We start from the raw sequence: 18383 nt of genomic DNA, 5'->3' as shown, positions 1-18383 counted from the left end.
AACATGCATATTTTTGTGCCCTAGCACAATTCTAATATTTTTTCTCTACTTTTTATACTTATTATCCAAAAAAAAAAAATCATCATGGCTCAGGCCCACCATTACTTTTTGTTAAGTAACAGAACATTATATAAGTGGACTCTTTCTCCACTCATCTAATATTTCTTAAAATTTGTGTCACCCACATCGCCACATGTTTTTTAGAGACGAAGGAATTACAATTTATAAAATAAACTTTGGGTTCTTCATTATTTTTTATAAAAATTTACCAATTGATATAATTTGAATCTCTCATCGATTTTGATGAGGAGTAAACCCTTATCAGCACTGAATACCATTTTTGACCATATTATATAATTAACACATTATTTGGATAACATTTCCAACGCATGTATAATCGAAGATCTTCCGTGAAAAGACGAGAATCATGCATGCGCAGGTGAATGAGAAGTCAATGTAGTAAGGGCACACGTGTCCAATGAAGAGAAGTCCTATCCTCCCATGTGAGTCCTAGAAGCCGATTCAAGGCGCCTGCACAGCCACCAAGAGATCTGTCTGCGCAGCTAAGAGAACTCCTCTGCGCCGTCTACCATATGAACAACCTAAACTGAAAAGCTGCAAGTTAGTTAATAAAGGATGAATTTCAGAAGACAAAGACGTCTATAAGCAACTATGCATGAAGAGTACGTGAGAAATAGAAAAGTCCGATCTACCCTTTGCCCTTGTAACCTCTATAAATACTTCATGTATGTCTCTGTAATAGGGATGGAATTTCGAGAGGTAAGGAATATGAAGTGTGCTACAAGCTTTGCTCTGTTTTGAAATATTTTTCTTGGTTCGAATCTGAAGCACTCAGGTTTAAATCTTATTCTTCTGTTATAATTATTTTATGGTGAAGTTTTTAGTTTCATCAGATTTTCTCAAGCTTAAGATAATATTGTTTTCATAACTTAGTTATGATCATTCAAACTTCAAATGACATAATGTTGACAAGTTAGTTCTTCTATTTCAAACTTCAGATGAGATGATTTTTGGAACCTGGTTATGATATTTCAAGCTCCAATTGAGATTATGCACAAAAGTCTACCATGGTTTTTGAAGCTTCATACGAGAAGATGTTTATAAGTCAGTTCTGATTTTACAAGCTCCAAATTCTATAACCTCACATGTCGACTTTGATCTTTAAACTCCAAATGAAATCATGTTCAAAGTCAATTATGATCTTTAAAGCTCGAGATAGCGATGCTCAAAAGATTGACGCATAAAAGTAAGATTTAGTATTTCAATATCCAGGTGAGATGATACTCAAAAGTTGGACTTTCAAAATTAGTTGTCTTTTTTCAAGGTCTAGATGATGATTTGCAGGTCTTACATGGTTCGAATGAGATGATGCTCAAATGACAGATGTCATCTTAAATTAATTCTTATTTGTTAATGTAAAAATATTGTACGAAAATTAATAAATATTTTCTGTATATAATTGTGATGAGGATGATATTTGGCGCAGATCTGACTACAAGCCAAAAGGACTAAAACCACACAGGTGCAAATCTGAGGATAGAGCTTTTCACTCTAATAAGAAGAACATAGATCTTAACTGCAAAGCACATGACGACAAAACATTCTGTTAACGTAACAACACATAGCGATCGATGATTTGCACTTCTCTGACACGCAATCTAAAGACTGTTGAGAAAAAATCTTCATCAACAATGACAGGCTACGTCATCCATTCACACCGAACATGTGAAGATCCTGAAAAGGCAAAAATACCCTCGACATAAAAGAGCATGGGTTTGAAAGGGAAAAACTAGCCCTATGCAAATAAAGCTGAAATGATTGTTTTACCCTTCATCTTGTAACTTCTATAAATGGTGTGTACACATTCGATTCTTCATATTGTTTTACGCATGTTCATTTATATTTTACACTTAATCATGCATTTTTCAGTTTGGATTTACATTTAGTTCTGTTACAGTCATATTTAGTTAGAATCTGATGTTGAGCCTAAAACTCAGGTCAACAAATTGACAATAAACGTGGCACATCAATTCCTCTATCTTATCCTCCATCCAATTTAGATATTTTTTCTTCTCATTTTATCAACTTTTTATAAAACTTCATCAAATGAACACTTATTTAATTGAAAGAGTATTTCTATTATCCTAATAAAAAATTAACATTTAATTGACAAAAATAGTTGAGATTAATATAATTTTAACTCCCTCCGTCTACCAATTCGTGTCCTAGTTTGTCATTTTGGTTTGTCCACCAATTCGTGTCCTACCCATTTTTAGTACTCCCTCCGTCCCATAAATAATGGCATGTTTTCCTCTTTGGGTTGTCCCACAAATAATGGCCTGTTTCTATTTTTAGAAATAATTAGAGCTTCAAGGCTGCTTAATTAGCTTACTTAATTAAAACTTAATTAACCCTAAGAAAATAAAAAAAGCGGACGTCGCACCCTATTCCTCTCTCTTCTGAAATTGGGGAGACTCTCACTCGAAATCCTAGTTTCGCCTCCTTCAAGGGGCGCCGCTGAGCTTAGCACCGATCTCCACCGTCCGCCGGCCCTTTCCACCGATCTCCACCGTCCACCGGACCTTTCCACCGATTCTCCGTTTGTGGTTGCGCCGCGATGACGAAATCCCAGTGGGAGGGTTACCTGAGCGGTGATTTCGTCCCTGACACTGAAGATCCGTGCGATTGAAGCTCGCCGCCGGAGATTGAATTCCCCTGCTGGTTGCCACCGTCGGATTTTTGATCTTCGTGTCCTTCACCGGTGTCTGGAGAAGCCTCTGTCGGGCTGCCTTCTACGGAAGGGACGAGTGGAGATGGATTTGCTCCAGCCTCACCCTTGGCCACGGTTTCTCCTGTGGCCAGGAGAACGATCTATCGCCGGCCTTCAAAAATTCATAAGAGATTTGCCGAAAATGCTAAGGTTACTCCCCCTCAATCGATGTGCGTTTCCTCTAACAATGAACCATGTTCATTACTTTGTGAGGAATCATGGTCCGACGTTCTGGACACTGAATGGATGCTCGATTACACACCGGCGGCCCTTTCCATGCTTAAGATCTATCTGCCGGTTCTATTTTGGGTGAGATCTACCTTTTTACCTAATTCTTGTGTTGTTGGTGTGTTTGTCGATAATTGCATGTTCTTGTACACTGGGTGATGGATATAATTGGGTATTGAAATGATAAAAAATGTTGCTCACTGTTTTTTTTTGCCTAAAACATCAATGATTCAAGTATATTTGAATGAGGTGTTGAATTGCTCCTACTTTACTGTCTATGTGCGGTTGTTGCTGTTTGGCTGCCTGTGGCTTTGTATGCTTTTGCCCTGTGTGGCTGTTGCTCTTGCTGCCTGTGGCTTTATGTGCTTTAGCCATGTGTGGCTTTGTGTGCTGTTGCTCTTGCTACCTGTGGCTCTGTGTGCTTTAGCCCTATGTGGCTCTGCGATTTAGCCTTGTGTGGCTCTGTGTTGCTGTTGCCCTGTGTGGCTGTGTGTTGCTCTGCCTTGTTTGGCTGCCTGTGGCTTTATGTGCTTTAGCCCTGTGTGGCTTTGTGTGTTGTTGCCCTGTGTGGCTGTTGCTCTTGATGCCTGTGGCTCTATTGGTCTTTGCCTTAGCCATCTATTGAACCAAACAACATATTTTCATTGCATAAAAATTGCATACAAAAGGCATTTTTTACATATTGCATTCATATACAAAAGGCATTTTTTACAACTGAAAAATGCATACAAAAACATCTGTATTTTTTCACAAAAATCAGTTTGGCTTTCAAAAAGTAATCATTCATCTTTCCTTCACTAAGTCATGGTTCTTGAATACCTAAGTTTGTCATTAGGTATTCAATCCCATCTAATGAAATTGATCCTATACCTAGATCATTCATTAGATGGTCCATGCCCTCCTCACAGCCATTATCCACAAGATATTGTAGGCATTCCTTCACTAACTCATTAGAGACTTCCAAATTTCTCGGAAGTTCATTTTGCCTAATGAGTGTGCCCTTCTTCATGTGCGGTATCTTGTATGCATTGTGTCATTTCACCTTCATCATTTCCACCATGCATCCTTGAAGACTCAAGAACACATTGTTTAGAGTAGTAGGTGAGAGGTCTTCATATGACTTCTCAACTGCAGCCACTAGCTCCTCCACATTGTTGCACACACTTTTTGTTTGCAAGCTTTGGATTGCTCTAAAAAATCCCAAATCATTGATATTCGTGTCTGGACTGTTGGGGGGTTGCTGAATAATTCTGATGTCAAAGCCATCAGAACTTGCAGCCTGCCTAAAATCTGGATCATCATCCTTGATGTGAGACCTTGCATTGTCTTGTTGAATGAAAATCACTTTACTTGCAAATGTTGGCCATTTAAGCTATATGGCTGGTATCATCTGTATGAAAACCACTTCATTCATTACTAATGATGTAGAAATACAGAAATTAATCTAAAATACAAATGCATTCAACTCCTACTATTTTACAGTTGCATATGTCACAACAATCGTCACTAATCCATACCTTATTGATAAAACAATGCTTTGTGACTTGCTTTGTTATGCTCTCGATTGGTTTTAACTCCAAAGTTCCAGCCTCCCGGTTTTTGCTGTTCCTTTTAGCAGGCACCAATTCTGTAAATGGTTAAATCCTTATTTTTCTGTCGAATAATACGCTGCCATCTTCTGCAAATATTGGCCTACACACTGCACACATGAACATCACTTTCTTGATGTGTTTCTTTGATTTGCATGTTCTGTGCGGTTCTGCCTCTCCTGGGGTTAAGTAGAACCTGTGATTTACTTTTGTGATATTGTCGTAGCCCGGCCTAGGAGAAAGATAGCTAGACCAGGTATCGTACGACTAGGGTGGAGAACGAGAGATGGAAAGTAATTGAAAGGAAACTAAGACAAACGTATAATTAACTTACATACATAGCCATCAAACTTTAACAAAAGAAGTTTAGACCAAATAAATATCATAACCAAGACTTATCACGCTCATATACCGGTTAAGGTTTTAAAACATTCTACAACACGTCAAAAGTGATAAGAGAAATAAAGTGTTGCAGCGGAGTACATCATGGGACATTATGTATGAAGACACAACATCCTGAGCCTATTACTATTTACATAAACAAAAAGCTCCAGCTCAGCACACTTCCATCTTCATCCAAACTTAACCTGCACATTTAAAAAGATATGCAGGGCTGAGTACCACAAGCACTCAGTGAACATATGCCGAAAACATTTAAAACTCTGCATGATAATGTTATATATTGAACTTGCCACTTTAAGCAATACACAAGGGATTTTCTGAAGCAACCTGTGTTTGCTAAACTGTTTTTACATAGTATTTGAAAGTGTCTGCGCAGACTAAGTTCTCATGTAAGTATGTACCATATCTACTAGTCTCAATAAACACGTTGAGAAGTAGGCCTCCTTCCCAAACGTAACGACAAGCTAACTCAAGGTTAACCGTCACTCTGTGTACACAAATCCTGACTCGCTCAAGACCCGAATTCGTTCTTCTATGTAGATGGTATCATACAAATCTTAAACATTGGCAAGTCAACAATTTGAAAATAAATGCATACACTTAAACTTTATATAGTAAAGTATGCATCATTGTTTCTTGAGTTAGTAAGCCCACCTGATGTATCTCCTTTACTCACTTTGTACCCTAGTGTCACGCTCGTTCCTAGCTGGAACCTTAAAATAGATAAAAATTTGTAAGAAAAATAAGTAAGGAAAATTTATATATATCTAATATTGTAATAATAACTCATGTTTGCTATTCCCTTATTATCCTAACATTTCCTCACATCACATCATCAATAAACTAAAATCATTTTTCTGAATTCAATAAGGAAAGATAAAAGAATGAGTTAAAAATGTTCATCAACTCTCAATAAACATATGCATATATAGTTTAATAAACTAATATATTTAATCATCTCAATCTCTTTAAAAGAAACCTTAATGAGCTAAAATTAAACCCCACCAATGCTACTACTCTCAACTACATGCATACACATAGCAACTTTATCACTTCCCTCTCTTTATACAACAGAGCTTCATAAAAGAATTGGGTAGTAGGGCTGTTCTAATCTCCATAATTAATAAAATCACATCATAATATACATATCTCCATCAAACAATAGCATATAAACCTTCTCAATTCAAAAGCCCCAACTTTCCCTAAACTAACAAAATCAATCTCACAACCCTATAGTGCAAACTCATAATATACTCATATATAACATAATTCCAGCTCAAGAGCATATATATAAACTCATTTATTCAAGAACATAATCAGAATTTTCGAACTCAAACCTAGGGTTTACACTACCTTGAGAAAAATCCCAAAATCAAGTAACAATTACTGCAATTACCCACCACAATCATGCTTAGGACATCAGAAACATAATATATACTAATATTAGAATCATACTTCAACTCTAGTATAAAATTCCCAAATTTTTCGAAGAACCCTAGAATTTGAAATAGAAATTTTCTTCAAGTTCGAACCATAGAGAGATAAAGAATTAAAGAATTTACCCTTTTCTTTCAAGATTTTGCAGTTATCACCTGAAATTTCTCTACGAGGTTAACTTGAAAGAAGAAAATGGTGGTTCTTCTTTTTGGGAAAGAAGGTCGACGAGCTGAGGATGGAGGAAAGGAAATGACTCTTCTCAATTAGAAATAATATAGTGCTTCATTATCCTCTTTTTTTTCCTTGGAAGTCGTGTAACTAAAACAATTTGATAGAGTTAACATTGTTAAAAAAAATCTGACTCTAACTCCTAGTATTTCGATCCACTTGCATTTTCTTTTCATTTTCATTTTTTTTAATTGTTTACTAATAAATCATATAAGACCACTTGACATATATCACTAAAATTTAGGGCCACTAGAGAATATATATATATATATATATATATATATATATATATATATATATATATAACTACATACTTAAACTTTAATGACATGAAAAGAAACATATTAATACATTGATTTATAAATAAATAAAATTCTTTTAGGAACACGCCTAAATAAATATTCTCCAACTACAAAAATTTAATGAAGCTATCTACCAACAATTATTCATCTTCAAGAAAATAAAATTAAATACTCTCATATTATTCACACTATTGATTTAGTAATAAATCTTAATTACTAAACCAATAAACTCGTTAGTAAATAATACTCAAATAATTAAATAGCATCTCAAGCTATTTAATTCCTTTAACAACTATATAAATACTAATAAAAATATTATAAAAATATACGGGTATTACAGATATAAAACCACTTCTCGTCGATATGCACAGTGTTGTGCATATCTTTGAACTGAAGTACCTTCAGAATACGATCGTATTCTATGGCTTCAAGGCTGAACCGCAGGCGTAGAAGTTTGTTAGGAGCAGTTAGGTCGGGTCGTATTGCACTTGTGTGAGCTTTGATCAATCCCTTGCTTATCCATCGACCCACTGTACTTTTACTGCAATTTATGCCACTTGCAAGCCTTCGAATAGTTGATCTTTTGCTCAATTCCAGGCTGGAGATTAGCTCTAAGTCGATTTGCACTCTTTTTCGATGTGGTCGATGTATTTTCATGCTTGCCGAATGAATGTGCTCACCTCTTTCTTGTTGTTTTTTTGCCGCAGCCCAAAGCCGACTCACGGTCCTCCTAGAGCTTCCGAATTTGACAATGGCTTCTTGGATCTTCCCTCTCTTCGGCTTGTCGTTTTTGCTATCTTGAAGAAGGAATTGAACAATGGTGTTCCTTTCTCCATTACTTAGATCTTTTCTTCTCATTTTCCCTTTCTTTTTGCTGTAATTTTTGCCTTTTAGGATGAAAAACTGAATCTGCACTTGTGCCTATTTATAAGGCTTTTTGTGGTTGTAAAGAGAGGGAAATTCAAATTCTATGCAAAAGTTCATTTAAATTTGGTGTTGAAATTTTTTTGAAGCCTTTACAGCTTTTGGCGCATTAGGAGGGAAGTGAAATTTTGGGCAGTATTAACTGAATCTAAAAGTGGCGCCCTAATTTATAAAAGTTCAATTAAAATTTGAATAATAAAATTAAAGAGAAACCTAATTGTAATAAAAATTAAAGAATATTTAAATTTATAAAAAAGTAAAAGTGGGCCACCACATTCTTAATGGTTACAATTACTTCTGCTAATTAAATGGTTAAAAAGGTGGGCCACCAACTTTAACACCTTAATTCAACACTCCTTAATCTCCGTGCCCAAAAGAAACAGGCCATTATTTCTGGGACGGAGGGAGTAACTATTTCCTTATTAAATATATCATTTTTTCTTAAAAAGCGTGCCCCTTCTCCACTCAACAAATAAACAATACACGAATTGATGGACGGATGAAGTACAATTTAACTCATCTCTCTATATTTTTCCTTCTCTCTCCTCTCTCTCTCTCTCTCTCTCTCTCTCTCTCTCTTTTCTTTCCTTTCATAATATTTCATATATTTTTTTACGAAAAAGAACATGAGATAAAAAGACTGAGGACCACTAAAATTCGATAAAATTTTTCTATCTTTTCTTTATCCTTCTTTTCTCATGATAAACTTACAATTAAAGAGGACACACCCTAAAAGAATAGGATTGGAGAAATCTCACTCTTAATGATAAAAGTATTAAATCATACATTTTATCAAGGGTTAAGGTACAAATCCACCCATAAACTAGACACCCCTAGAGCGTATCACTCCTCATTCTCGACCTTGGTCCAAATACACCCCAGAGTCCATAAAAAGGGTGCATTTAAATCCAACGAGTTAACGTCGTTATCTCTCCATTAACTTTTTTTTTTAATTTAAATTATGGATTTCGCCCCTTAAAACTTTTTCGGCCAGCCTTCGCCGGAACCCCGACTTTCACCGCCATAAAAAAAACTCTTGGCTGCAGCTCCGGTCTCAACTCTTCTACCTCCCGTTGTAACCGCTCCACCGGCACTAATGTCAATGAGCTCACCCCCAGTGCCGATACCGACAGCTTCCCCCCCTCTATTGTTTCATTGTCGCCGTCTCCCGGATAAATTAAATTGTGCAGTTTGTCGTTGAGCGGCGCGCCGAAGTAGAAGGACACGCTGGAGAATTTTTTGTCATCACTGAGGATGACGTCAGCGGGAAAATCACGGTCGATTGTGCCGGCGCCGACAGTGGTGAGCCACGGTGCGAGGTTGGTCACCGACATCCCATTGGGGCTGTCGTTGCCAGTTGAGGAGGAGTCGAAAATCCCCCTCGAAACAGCGCAGTATGTGCCGATTGCGATGAAATCGAGGCAGTAAGGGGAGGAGATCCCCTCTCCGCCGCCAATCGGGATCGAAATCACGTTGACGCCACTTTGCCGTTAACTTGCTGAGTTTAAATACATCTTTTTTATGGACTCTGAGGGTGTATTTTGGCCAAGATCGAGAATGGAAAGGTATACGCTCTAGGAGTGTCTAGTTCAGGAGTGGATTTGTATCTTAACTTTTTTATCAATGATACAAAATAAATGTCCCCTACGAGTTTAGCTATAATTTTATAACATTTTTTTTTTTTTAATTTTCCTATGGTTCTCAAGGACTTTGAACGAACGTGGAATAATTTTTTTGAATCTAGCCATCTAGGGGTTATCTCTTTCAAGTGAAAATTCTAAGGTGATGACATTATTTAACAATAAAAATATAGATAGATGTTGTGTGCCTATATTAGTCTAATAATAATATGACTAATATTTGAGATTAAAGGTTTTTCGAGTTATTGTCACATAATTTTTTAAAATATTTTATTTTCTCATAAAAATGAGAGGCATGGATATTATAGGACAGATCAATTGAATCACAATGCTATACAAGAAAAGGGAAATAACAATGCATGTGTAATGTGATTAACGTCAATAATACATGCGTGAGTAAATAGTAGTATGGTTAATGTTTGAGATCAAATATCTCAAGTTCGAATGTATCGAATATATCGTGAGGCGATCTTTAGATGATTTGTTAAAATAATGAAGTTAGGATATTGCGCATTTTCACTTTAAATTATTTGTGAAAATAATAAAGTTAGGATATTGTGCATTTTCTCTTTAGGACAATTCTTTCCCATCATGAAATCATCTAAATCAGATTCTAGCTTGAAGGCAGCTGCTTTCGAAAACCTCGTAAGAGATTGAACTTGGACTTGGACGGTGGCCTTTGCATCTTTCGGATTGGTTATAATGTAGCAAACGTATACCAATGCCTTTGCATCTCTCTCTCTCTTTCTCATCACTTCATTCTCGTCCACCATTGCACTACTGTTAAGCTGAATTAATATTACACAGATATTCGAGTTCAAAAAAAATATATATATTACACTGATATTCGATATTCTGCATATTTCCACATTTTCTATGTGAATCTATGTATACGATATTTCAATGTAATTATTTATAACTATATTAGATTGAGCAGAGTGAATGATACTGTAGGTTAATCAGTAGATCAGTAGTACTCAAGGGTTCCTCATTGCAGCTTAAATCCTAATTACTCCATTTGAAAGTGGCCCACAAAGAGCCAATAAAAATTCAGTTGTTCTACTAATTATAGGCATGAGATATTTTCAAAAAAAATTATAGGCATGAGACGACAATTTCTATTACCTAGTAAATAATCCTAGACTATTATATGATTTAAAAAGTACAGAATTCGAACTCAAATTGCACCTCAAATGAAATGAAACAATCGTGGATTCGTGCAATACTGACACAGCCATAGATTTTGCAGGATTTCTTAATGCAAACTCACTCAGTTTAAAAACTTGCATTCCATGCATGCAAATAACAATTTACAAATGAAAAATTATGATCTAAAATTAATCAATATTTCAATACAATCATGTAGTGTCTTTGCGCCCCCTGCCAAGAAAGTATAGTGAAAATCTGAAGCCCCTGGTTGGCAGCAAGAGACCTTTCATCACATCCACCCAGGCTCTGATGTAAAATTTCATCACCTGCAGCTATAGCTTTTAGCTTTTTCCCAACCAAAATTTCTGCCCTCGACTAGGGTACATTGCCTTCCAGCATATTGCCTATGGTATGCGCTACACTATAACAAGTATAGTAATCAGGTTCTGCACATGCAAGGTGTCAAGGGATTCTCCCAGATGTCATAGTTGGGAAAAGTTTCTTCGGGTAGTCCACTTCGAGTCTGGTGGGTTGTGATCACATCTTCTACAAATGTGGCCCAGCCCATGTAAGGGTCTCCTAAAGATTTGGACATTAGACCCTTGTCTGGTTTTATGGATTTTAGGTGGTGGCCTAGATACCTCCGATTCCCTATAATTAGTTTAGCAAAGTTTCCACCATGTGTCATGACAAAGACATCAGACTTCAAACAGACCAAAAAGTCTAGAGCCGCCAAACTTGTCACGTGCTTTCTAAATCCATCCAACTCCAACTTGGTTGCTAATTCCTCCTTCGTGACCTGTAACGGATCCTTAATGAAACTAAAACTATGGTGCATGGTCAACAATATAAATTTCGGGGCCAGCAGAGATTTCACAGTATCTTGTTTTTTTAGATGACAATGGGAATAGATTGAAGAATGGAACTTACAAGATTGGGGAACATGTTCCTCAGTGGTGCCATGCGGTTCTGTCCACCATAAACCTGCCCTGAAGCTACATATATTTGTGTTTCTTTAGGATAGCCCATAGCACGAAGCATCACTGCTACCTCACCGGGTTCAAGAGGGCAACGTCCTTCCTTTCGCTTCTGAAGAGCCAGTGCCCAAAGATGGGAACCATCCTGTAGCACAAAGCCCAAGAAAGATATCACAACTAGCCTGAATTTAAATCAAAATAGAAAAAAACGCAACTTGAGGAAAATGATACCTTGAAGCGTCGGGGCCATTCTTTAAGTCTGTATAAAGCCATCAGAGCTTTCTCCACCCTAGTCCCCACAAAATCACAGAAAGAAAGACCCACCATACCTTTCTCAAACCTTAAATGCAGAGCCCTGATGTACATGTGGAAATAGATACATATGAAAAGATTTTGGAGACCTTTCATCTGAAAGGACAAATTTATAGCAATTATAACTTTATATGATATGGTTCAGGAGAACCAGAAATACGATAGTGTACATCACTTACATGAAAGGATTAGAATTGCCCGTCCGATTTCTCATTCTCGATACAAGTAAATCAGCCATATTTTCAATTTCAGGAAGAAACTTCAAGGCATGATAATTCACTCTGCACCTTAGCCTGTTGATTTCTTGAGGAACATTATCATACCTTGTGAACAAGAAAGGTAGGTTGAGTCAACACTGACATATATACTGTCCTTGATGTACATGTTTGTGAGTGAAAAATGTAAGAAACACATCAATTGAAACAAACAACTCACCCCAGTCGATCAACAAAAGGTTTCAAGGCCATTATCTTCTTTTCCTTGACCCGAGGCAAAACATTGTCAATGTAGAATTGTGCAGGAGCATACTTTGGAATGTTCTTTACAGTACGTCTGTCATGAGTATATGCAAATAAAGTAAGATCCACAAGAAGCAAAACTCTCAGTTTGTAAAATAGAACATCCAAAGGGATCAGAGAAGTTCATCAAAAACTAGTACTAATTTTTTTGCTTTCTAGTTGTAGTGAATTGCTGAAAACCCTTTTATCATAAAATAAATAAATAAATAACTGAAAACCCTTGGGTTAAAACACCATTATTATTATTATCACAATTTAACTCCTTTTTCCATCCCAGACAGCATAACCTATGCTGACAAAGAACAAATATACACAGTAGAATTTTTAAATAAAGCATTAAACGAGTATGTTTTTGAGCAACTACTGGATAAGAATAACTCCTAGTTGTACATATGAAAAAACTAAGCTTCTATTTACCTATCAGATGTTTGAAATTAAGAGAAAGTATTCCAAATGTTTAGCAACTGTTCTTTAGATGGAGCTAGGTGGAGACATATTCTTTAGTCTATCAAGGCTCAGTAACATATTTAAAGAGTACGTACGCAAATAAACACCAAACCTTATGCTAGAAAACAGCTCTGCTTTATCTGTAAACCATTTCGGGATATCTCTCACGATAGTAACATCATCTTTCAAGTAGTCAATAAAATGATCTACATCAAATATATCTTCAAATTTCCTGCAGTCAACAGGTCAACATATAAGTGATCCTATTAAATAGAATGATCTACATCAAATATGACCTGAATTTTTTGCAGACAACTATATATTATAAACTCAGAATCCTACTATAGAATTTGCATCACATTGCAAAATATTGTTGGTGTTCATAAGCCAAGGGTGCAATGCATCAAACTTCAAAAACCCATCAGTAAACTGGAACCCACTTGATCAAATAAAAAAGATTTAAGTAGTAACAGCAGCAGGCTTGACAAAGGTCACCATGAAAAGACTCAGAAACCAGAATACATCATAGCTAGAAGTGATTAAAGCACATCGCTTGCAATGCAAAGTCATTTGCACCAGTGCATTAAATTTCAAGTACATGAAGCAGGCTAAGAAGTTAGGGTAACCATTTTGGGAAGGGCCAAGGTCGTTTTGTTCTAATTTTACAGCTGGGCACCAGAAACAAAGCCAAAGAAAGAGCTAGGGCAAATGTATATAGAGTGGCCTAACACAAAGTTCTCTTCAGTATTACAGATTTACAGTAATCTTGCAGTCACTATTGCAGTACAGATAAGAAGACTCTCAATGTTAGGGCAATATAGAATGAAATCCATATGTAGCTTTAGGAAAGTTCACCCACGTTTGATCTTTCCATATCTGGTCTTGCTTCAGCACAGGTAAAATAAGAGTAGCATTCATGATCTTTGCCACAGCAACAGCATTGCATATCTGTAGAGAAAGATAGATTCTCATAACCAAGTTCAGAATATAAAGCAAGTATTGGAAATCAAAGAGTACTCCATGGTCCATGCAATATCAAGATAAAAGAAGAAATATCAAAAACTAATCTCTGCAGCACAAAAACTGACTGTTATCAAATGGAGGAAATCAATTCAAAAGGTCAACAATTTTTTAAAAGTAAATAATTAGATGTGACAGCTGAACTTATAGATCCAAATAGCATATCTTCCGTAATGAAAAAATTGATGCAGACGATGATTTGAAACTTTCCACAAGAATCTCTTACAGCAATTCTTTGCTGATTGAGACCGCCCTCAGCATGAATAAAGATATAACCGTTTGTTGCATTCTTAGATGGAAGATCTGCAAGAAGAAAGAAAAAAAAGCCAATTTATATCTGCTAATACATTCCAAAAGTTTGTCTTAGCAAAAGCCATACTATATATTCTACAATAATGAGATAAGTAGACAGTATACTGTTAAAGTTACACCCAAGCAGCCAGCACACTATTTTAAAGAGTAAAAGACAATATAGTCTTCTGCTTTTACTAACCATCAAGAAAGAACTGTAACCTAATTCCTGAACCATAACAAACAGCAAATAAAATCATTGGAAAGATGCGCATGGTATGATGATTCATTACTAAAATACATAAAGCATTGAAGTGGCATATCTTAACAGTGTCTTATGTAGTTATGAGTAAACAGCCACCCGCCTGCACTTACATAATTCACTTTCCCGAATCATCACATAAGTAGTCGTATGTTTCAATCAGTTAAGCTTTCAATTATTAAGTTTAGTAAAATACCATTCAACAATTTAGCCATAAGGGAATTGAAAAAAGGTTTAATTTCAGTGCTGATGTCAGTTCGGGGTAACTGCACCAATGATTTTTGTTCATACATTCATCCACATATTTGAGTACCTGAAATTACACCCTCACGTCTTTCTGCACAAGGTTTCCATGATGTAGTGGCTGAATAAGGATTTTCCCAGAGTGAGGGAGGCTCCTTAACCTGCTTATAATGAAAGTAATGACATTAAGAAAACACAATCAGAATGAAAAGAAGATGACATGAGAGAGAAGTGGATAACCATTTTAGCTTACATGAGGGCACTGAAGAGTAATACCATCTTTTCTGCACAAGTAAGGGGCATTCTGCAGCCAATGTGGAGAGGTCAAAGAATTAATATGATCAGAATTTGGAGGAAATCATGGAATCGTAGAATAAGTGCAAATAAGATCAGAAGTTAGAATCCACAAGTGAGTTCTATCATGAAAAGAAAATCAAAAACCTCCCACGCCACAGGATGCGACATAGGGCAGACCCACCGTTCAATAAATTGTAGCAAAAAAGTTAGCACCAGCCATCATTTATAATGCATCAATGTGCACTCAAGGATATTATGTGATGCAAATTAACAATGCTCATCTGAGAAAATTCTTCTGCTGCAACTTCAAGCAAGCTAGGGTTTCCTTTGTTTGTTTCAACCAACTCAAAACTAATTAAATAAATCCCAATTCCGAGTAAATATCGTTCTCCTAACTTTGCACATCTCAACTCATGAACATTGCTAGCAGGCAGAAGCTTATTCATTTTCACAAATAAATGTATATTCTGTATTCACTATAGCTTGAATGATAACCATCTGTTGTCCAAAGTTGTTACCATCTCTGAAATCTTTCCATGGGATTTACATTTTTGGTCTCAAAGAATGGAAGGAAGCAGTAAATGCCAAATTTCCATGTTCAGCATATATTTTTCAGGTTTTTAGGGTCCAGATAATTTGATAAAAGTAAGTAACTCAATCGAAGTATCACCATGATATCATAAAAATAACTAGGAAAAAACCAATCAAAACAGCAATGAACTTTAAACCACAATGCACAAAGAGTATAGTGAGAGTTTCGGACCACCAAAGAATAACAAACCAAACACGCAAGCACATTCACACATAAACAAATAGGCAACTCACGAAGAGGGCATTCGGCATATACCAATCGTTGAACGACGGAAGAAACCGAAATCACGGCCGCGAAAACAATAGCGACGAGTATGACTATCGAGATCTTAGATCTATGGGGATGGGCTCTGTAGAGATCGTCGTTGGGGAAAAGGAAGTGCGGGAGAAAAGGTTGGAAATAGGAGCGGAATGAGCGATCCCGGGAATGCCGATCGCGGCCATTATCATCGTCGGCGGCGGCAGTGACGGAGTTGTAGTCGGATGAGAATGGGGACGAGGCCACGGCGGAGGCGGAGGGGGACGGGGTGGCGCGGTTGCCGATGGAGCTCGAGTGGCGGAGCTCCGCCGTCGCTCTCTTCGGGCTGTACGCCAGCTTGAGATTCGGGGATGTACTCGAATTGACGCGGTTAGGCTTCCTTGGCCTCCGATTTTGTTCCGGTGCAGGGCGATGGGAGCTCCAGAGTGTGTGGTGTGTGAGAGAGAAAGGGGCAGGGAAGGGGATTGAGTAATAATCTAGTGTCGCTGACAGTCCATGTGACTGACTCAGATCATCTCCAGGGGTTAATTTTGGTGGAGAAAATAAATAATCATTTATAGTAAGAAAGTGGCAAAATGATTCGAACCAGAGGTTTGGGTTCCAAATCAATGGTTCTCGTTCCATTGGAAACAATCGAACCGTGTGATGTATGGTTACAACTTACAACTCGGTCTAAGCAACCGTCGGTTCACATCAGGACCAACGGTTTATTATATGTTTTGTACACTTGCTAATTTGTATAGAGTCAATCACAAGTATTATTTTTTTTATTTAAGGTGTATTTGCTTTTTCATCCCTACTATACAAAAGGTATAAATTTATTATTTAAAGTGAAATTATATTTTATTTATTTTAAATAATAATATATTTATCTCTCTATTTATAAAGGGTTAATGCCGTGAAAAACCATGAACTTTGGGCCTATTTCCAAATTTTCCATGAACTTTTTTTTTTTATCAAATTTTCCATGAACTTAAGGGGTTGAACTATTTTTCCATGCTTTTTTGCTTCGGTGAACCTCCGAGCTGACGTGTCGCTTACGTGGTAATACCAAGCTGACCTGTCGGTAGAGCACAGCTCGGCAGAGCAGAGCTCTGGCAAGGCTTAGTCAGCTCTGGAACTCTTCGTCATCTTCAATTTTAGGCTCGCATCAATCCAGTCTCCTCCACCACCATTAACGGCAGCGTAGCCATCTGCCCGCCCCTCCACTGCCTTCCCCCACCACCACACCAAATTCGCCGCCTTCTTCTTCCCCCAACAACCTCCGCAGATTCGCCGCACCCCTCCGCTGCCCTCCCTCCAAAAATCGAATCTGCCATCCTCTTCCTCCAAATTAGGGATTTATTGCATGGGTGTGCTCCTAAATTGAGAAATTGAGAAGAGAGATCGAGAGATGAATGTATAACTTTACGAATTCTGTCATTGAGAAATTGTGTGAGTGTGCTCCTGAATTGAGAGATAGGAGTAGAAGCTGTAACGGCGGCGCAACCATCTGCCCGCCCCTCCGCTGCCTTCCCCCACCACCACACCAATCCTGCCCCTCCAGCGAAAATCTACACTCCGGCGAGCTCGGCCACCACCTGAGAGAGAGAGAGAGAGAGAGAGAGAGAGAGAGGGGTTTGGATTCAAAACGACGTCGTTTTACTCCTAACTAAACGACGTCGTTTTGATTCACCGCAGGTGACGCCATGTCACTTTTCAGGTCACTTAAAAATGCCATGTCAGCATTAAATTTGAGGATTTTTGAAAATCATGAAAAAATTGTTCGAGTGTTTAAGTTCATGAAAAATTTGATAAAAAAAAATAGTTCATGGAAAGTTTGGAAATCGCACCAAAGTTCATGGTTTTTCACGGCATTAACACATTTATAAACTACCATAAAATTATACTCTTCAAGAATTTTATAGTATGATTTATTCGAATTTTTTATTAAATCAAAACAAACGAAATATAAAGTGATAAATAAAATTTATTCCTTATTTATACTTCAAAGTAAACACACTCTTTAAATAAAAGAAAATATATATTATTAAGAGGATGAACACCTAAAAGTGAAACAAATCAACTACAACACTATTAGATGTCTCAGACTCTCAAGCTCAGGCCATATATAAGGATATGTAAACAGTTTAGCATTTTAGCTGAACGGGGTAATAGATAAAGATGATGTTTACGTTGCATGATTGAATATTTTTACTCTTACGAGTAGGATTTTCCTAACCACACTCTTTTAATGGAATAGGAATCAAGGACCTTAGGATTAGGGCTGGCAATTTTCGACACGACACGAAACCGCACGAAATTAATGGGTTAGTAACACGCACGATAAGGTTTGGATCCTTATCGGGTCGACCTGATAAGGACCTGATAATTTCGGGTCGGGTTCAGGTAACCTGATAGTAATATTATTATTTTTATTAAATATTTATTTTAATTTTTAAATTTTTGATTTCAAATTTTTTATCTTCACTTCAGT

At 37.0% G+C, this 18383-nt stretch overlaps 1 protein-coding gene and 1 long non-coding RNA gene across 2 annotated transcripts; both read right to left on the bottom strand.

Moving 5' to 3' along the window:
* Positions 1–4973: 4973 nt before the first annotated feature.
* LOC131004205 (uncharacterized) lies at positions 4974–6760 on the bottom strand. The gene is made up of 3 exons (XR_009094931.1): positions 6573–6760; positions 5665–5723; positions 4974–5195 (listed from the first exon to the last, which is right to left on the bottom strand). It is a non-coding gene; the product is annotated as an uncharacterized LOC131004205 (long non-coding RNA).
* A 3975-nt stretch (positions 6761–10735) lies between these two features.
* LOC131004200 (protein PECTIC ARABINOGALACTAN SYNTHESIS-RELATED-like) lies at positions 10736–16531 on the bottom strand. Its single transcript, XM_057930822.1, has 11 exons — positions 15905–16531; positions 15014–15064; positions 14831–14921; positions 14191–14267; positions 13804–13892; positions 13057–13176; positions 12415–12531; positions 12159–12302; positions 11899–12022; positions 11621–11812; positions 10736–11489 (listed from the first exon to the last, which is right to left on the bottom strand). The coding sequence occupies exons 1-11, from the start codon at positions 16529–16531 to the stop codon at positions 11130–11132; spliced, it is 1992 nt and encodes a 663-aa protein (XP_057786805.1). The 3' UTR covers positions 10736–11129.
* Between the last annotated feature and the right edge of the window lie 1852 nt (positions 16532–18383).

Source organism: Salvia miltiorrhiza, unplaced genomic scaffold, assembly GCF_028751815.1.
Source record: "Salvia miltiorrhiza cultivar Shanhuang (shh) unplaced genomic scaffold, IMPLAD_Smil_shh original_scaffold_354_1, whole genome shotgun sequence".
Taxonomy (NCBI): Eukaryota; Viridiplantae; Streptophyta; class Magnoliopsida; order Lamiales; family Lamiaceae; genus Salvia; species Salvia miltiorrhiza.
Note: the sequence above shows the minus strand (reverse complement) of the source record. Positions and strands in the feature narration are given on the sequence as shown.

What these genes read in the sequence shown, in the direction of transcription:
- LOC131004200 (XM_057930822.1), bottom strand. Translation starts at nt 16,531, where the DNA reads ATGGAACGAGAACCATTGATTTGGAACCCAAACCTCTGGTTCGAATCA. An exon ending in CTTCCGTCGTTCAACGATTG is followed by an intron (nt 15,065 to 15,904) that starts GTATATGCCGAA and finishes CATTGGCTGCAG; the next exon opens with AATGCCCCTTACTTGTGCAG. An exon ending in ACGTGAGGGTGTAATTTCAG is followed by an intron (nt 14,268 to 14,830) that starts GTACTCAAATAT and finishes TTCTTCTTGCAG; the next exon opens with ATCTTCCATCTAAGAATGCA.